Source organism: Passer montanus, unplaced genomic scaffold (assembly GCF_014805655.1).
Source record: "Passer montanus isolate IOZ18808 unplaced genomic scaffold, ASM1480565v1 scaffold396, whole genome shotgun sequence".
In the NCBI taxonomy this organism is placed as follows: Eukaryota; Metazoa; Chordata; class Aves; order Passeriformes; family Passeridae; genus Passer; species Passer montanus.
In genome coordinates this window covers 11,792-15,956 of record NW_024368774.1, presented here as the reverse complement: position 1 = coordinate 15,956, position 4,165 = coordinate 11,792, and the positions used below count along the sequence as shown (strand labels likewise).

At 64.5% G+C, this 4,165-nt stretch overlaps 2 protein-coding genes across 2 annotated transcripts in view; both read left to right on the top strand.

Annotated features, from left to right (window-relative positions):
* The window catches only part of SCYL1 (SCY1 like pseudokinase 1), a 5,668-nt gene extending 2,015 nt beyond the window's left edge, over positions 1-3,653 (top strand). The window contains exons 3-10 of the mRNA XM_039718214.1: positions 123-266; positions 450-505; positions 611-701; positions 977-1,132; positions 1,884-2,042; positions 2,346-2,453; positions 2,782-2,895; positions 3,469-3,653. Of these exons, the coding sequence (XP_039574148.1) occupies positions 123-266; positions 450-505; positions 611-701; positions 977-1,132; positions 1,884-2,042; positions 2,346-2,453; positions 2,782-2,895; positions 3,469-3,645 (1,005 nt within the window). The 3' untranslated portion in view covers positions 3,646-3,653. The remainder of the gene's footprint in view (positions 1-122; positions 267-449; positions 506-610; positions 702-976; positions 1,133-1,883; positions 2,043-2,345; positions 2,454-2,781; positions 2,896-3,468) is intronic.
* A 225-nt stretch (positions 3,654-3,878) lies between these two features.
* Positions 3,879-4,165, top strand: part of TRPT1 (tRNA phosphotransferase 1) — a gene marked incomplete at its 5' end in the record, with an annotated part of 4,322 nt that continues 4,035 nt past the window's right edge. Inside the window, one exon of the mRNA XM_039718216.1 lies at positions 3,879-4,054. Within this exon, the coding sequence (XP_039574150.1) occupies positions 3,879-4,054 (176 nt within the window). The remainder of the gene's footprint in view (positions 4,055-4,165) is intronic.

The window sequence follows — 4,165 nt, the reverse complement described above, 5'->3', positions numbered from 1 at the left end:
GTGTCCCTGCCTCCCCGGGTGTCCCCCTGCCTGTCCCGGTGTCCCTGAGTGTCCCGGTGTCCCCCGTCTGTCCCGGTGTCCCCCGCCTGTCCCGGTGTCCCAGAGCGTCCCGGTGTCCCCAGGCCGACGGCGCTCCGGTGTCGGTGTTCGCGCACAGCCTGGCCCCGGGCGGTGACCCCGGTGCCACCGCGCTGGCCCGGGCGGGGCTGAAGCGGCTCCGCAGCCTCCGGCACCCCAACGTCCTGGGCTACCTGGACAGCCTGGAGGTGACAGCACCGGGGACACCGCGGGGACAGCGCGGGGGTCACGGGGACGTGGGGGGAACGAGGGGTGGGGGGGACACGAAGGGATGGGGACAATGGGAGCACAATGGTGGCAGGAGAATGAGCAGTCAGGGGGGGACAGGGGGACACCGTGGGGACAGTGGGAGACAGGAATGGTGGGGACAGCGAGAGGACAACCCCCCCGAGCTCAGCGCCCCCTCCCGAGGCCAGGGAGACCCCTGGTGAGTTGGGGAGGGGACATGGAAATGGGGGAGGTGGCACTGGGGGGGGCTCAGGGGACCGTGGGGGTCCCCCGTGCCCCCTCCCCACTGTCACGGCCCCCCCAGGGCAGGGGACATGTGGCGCCTGGGCTGCCTCATCTGGGAGGTCTTCAATGGACCCCTCCCCCGGCCAGGGGCCCTGCGCAGCTTTGGCAAGGTCTGAGACCCCTCCCCTAAAATCCTGGGGACCCCTTGGGCACCCCCAAACACCCGGGATCCCCCAGATTGACTCCTCCCAAACTTGTGGATCCACCGAATTCCTGTTCAGCCCCCAAAAACCCCCCCAGGCTCAGGGGTGCCCCTGTCCCCCAGCCCTTGGGCTGACCCCGTGTCCCCCCTGTCCCCCGAGCCCTTGGGGTACCCCTGACCCCGTGTCCCCGTGTCCCCCCAGCCCCTGGGGTGCCCCTGACCCCCGTCCCCCTGTCCCCCCAGCTGCCCCCCGGGCTCATCCCGCCCTTCTCGGAGCTGGTGGCTGCGGATCCGGGGGCCCGGCCGGGCCCGGGGCCGCTCCTGGAGCGGCTGCAGCGCCCGGGAGCCTTCCTGGCCTGCGCCCTGGTGCGCACCGGGCTCTTCCTCGAGCACTTCCAGGTCTGGCTTCAGCCTCGCCCCGTCCCTGTGCCATCATCCTCATCCTCATGTTCATTCCTGTCCTTTTATGCTCGTCCTTATCCCTGTATTCTCATTTTTGTGCTCCTCATCCCCATCATCGTCCTCATCCCTGTCGCTGTCTCCTGATCCATTCCTTGAGCCTCATCCTCATCCCATCCCCGTGTTCGTTCCTGTTCCTTTATCCCCATCCTTATCCTCATTTATTGATCCCTGCTCTTCCATTCTTATCTTGTTCCCATCCCTGTCCCCTCATCATCATCATCCTCACTCCTGTTTCTTCATCCTCTTCCTCGTGTTCATTCCTGTCCTTTTATCCTCATCCCTGTCTCCTCATTTTTGTGCTTGTTCCTGTTCCTTGTTCCCATCATCATCCTCATCCCTGTATTCTCATCTTTGTGCTCCTCATCCCCATCATCATCCTCATCCCTGTTGCTGTCTCCTGATCCATTCCTTGATCCTCATCTTCATCCTATTCCCACGTTCATTCCTCTTCCTTTATCCCCATCCTCATTTCTTGATCCCTGCTTTTCCATCCTCATCTTGTTCCCATCCTTGTCCCCTCATCATCCTCGCCCCTATTCCTTCATCCTCTTCCTCATCTTCATCCCCATCATCCTTCCCATCCCTGTCTCCTCCTCCTCACGTCCATTCCTGTCACTTCATTTCTGTTTCCATCCCCATCCCCATCCCTGTCCCCCTGACCCCCGGTGTCTCTGGGACCCCCCGGCAGGTCCGGGACCCCTCGGAGCGCCGGACGTTCCTGCAGGAGCTGCCCCCTCTCCTGGAGTCCCTCCCGGGGCCCTTCCGGAGGCACAAGCTGCTCCCGAGGCTGCTCGAGGCCCTGGAGCTGGGCAGCGCTGATGCCAGCGCCCTGCCCCCGCTGCTGCAGGTGGGACCCCCCCCAAAACACCCCATTTAAAACCTCAGTGACCCCAAAATCCCACACAGAAACCCCCTGACCCACTGCTGCAGGTGGGACCCCCCCAAAACACCCCCTAAAACCTCAGCGACCCCAAAATCCCACACAGAAACCCCCTGACCCACTGCTGCAGGTGGGACCCCCCCAAAACACCCCCTAAAACCTCTCTGACACACAAAATCCCATCCAGAACCTCCTTGCCCCCCCCGCTGCAGGTGGGACCCCCCAAATCCCCCCCAGTGACCCCCATGGTCCCCCCCTGGTCTCCCCCAGGTGGCGAAGGTCCTGGACCCCCCCGAGTACCAGGAGCGAATCGTCCCCGTCCTCGTGCGGCTCTTCTCGTCCCCCGAGCGGGGCCTGCGCCTGCGCCTGCTGCAGCTGGTGACTGGGAGCACTGGGAGGGACTGGGATGGGGCTGGGAGCACTGGGAGGGGCTGGGATGGGGTTGGGAAGGACTGGGATGGAACTGGGAGCACTGGGATGGGACTGGGAGGGACTGGGATGGTGTTGGGAAGGACTGGGATGAAACTGGGAGGGACTGGGAGGGAGCTGGGAGGGAGTGGGAAGGACTGAGAGAGTCTGGGATCATAGCGGGAGGGAATGGGTGGGTTTATGGGGCTTGGGGAGGCTGGGAGGGGTCAAAAGGGGGGTGATCCCTGGTTTCTGGGGGTCCCTGGGGGTGTTCAGGGGTCTCACTCCCCCCTCCCAGCTCGAGGAGTTCATTGAGTTCCTGCCTGAGGCCACGGTGGATTCCCAAATTTTCCCCCACGTCGCCCACGGGTTCCTGGACTCCAACCCGGCCATCCGCGAGCAGACGGTCAAGGTGGGCCCCCAGAATCATCCAGGACCCCCCAAATCACCTGGGAAACCCAAATCACCTGGGAAACCACCCCTAAATCACCCAGGACCCCCAGACTTTCTGGGACTCCCCCAGAAGTTACCTGGGGATCCCCCAAAACCACCTGCAGACTTTTCTAAAAATCAAATAGTGACCCCAGAATCCACCTGGGTATTCCCTGAAAGGGTGGGACTTGGGACTGATTGGGGACCCCCCCAAATGGGTGGGACTGACTCTGGGACTCCCCCAGAAGTTACCTGGGGATCCCCCAAAACCACCTGCAGACTTTTCTAAAAATCAAATAGCGACCCCAGAATCCACCTGGGTATTCCCTGAAAGGGTGGGACTGATTGGGGACCCCCCCAAAATGAATGGGATTCTTCAATCACCTGGACCCCCCCAAAATAACCTGGGATCCTCCTTCCAAATCCACCTGTGGGCCCCCAAAACGGGTGGGACTCCCCCAGTCACCACCTGGGCACCCCCAAATGGTTTGGATCCGCCCAGATCCCATCTGGGGGTGCCCCCTGACCCCCCCTCTGTTTGTCCCCCCCCCAGTCCATGGTGCTGCTGGCGCCCAAGCTGGGGGAGGGGCGCAGGGGGGGGGAGCTGCCCCGGCTGCTGCTGCGGGTGCAGGGGGGGGACGCGCTGGGACCCCTGCGCTGCAACGCCACGCTGTGCCTGGGGCGCCTGGCCCCCCACCTGCCCGCCCAGGTGAGCCCTGAGACCCCCTGAACGCCCCCCAAAACACCCACAGAACCCCCCCTCTGTGCCTGGGGCGCCTGGCCCCCCACCTGCCCGCCCAGGTGAGCCCTGAGACCCCCTGAACGCCCCCCAAAACACCCACAGAACCCCCCCTCTGTGCCTGGGGCGCCTGGCCCCCCACCTGCCCGCCCAGGTGAGCCCTGAGACCCCCTGAACGCCCCCCCAAACACCCACAGAACCCCCCCTCTGTGCCTGGGGCGCCGGGTCGCCCATGGGGGTGGGGGGGCTGTGGGCGGTGCCCGGGGGGTGTGGGGTCCCAAGGGTGGGTTGGGGTCACCCTTGGGCCCCCCCAGGACCCCCGGGTGCGGCTGTCCAAGGCCCTGAGCTACGTCCTGCGCCACGGCGCCGAGGCCGCGGGGCTGCCCATGGGCCCGGGTGCGTGAGACCCCAAAATCCCCCCGAAATCCCCCAAAACCCACCTCAAAGTCTCCCAAAACCCACCCCCAAAATACCTGAAAATCCCCCCAAAACCCACTTCAAAATCCCCCAA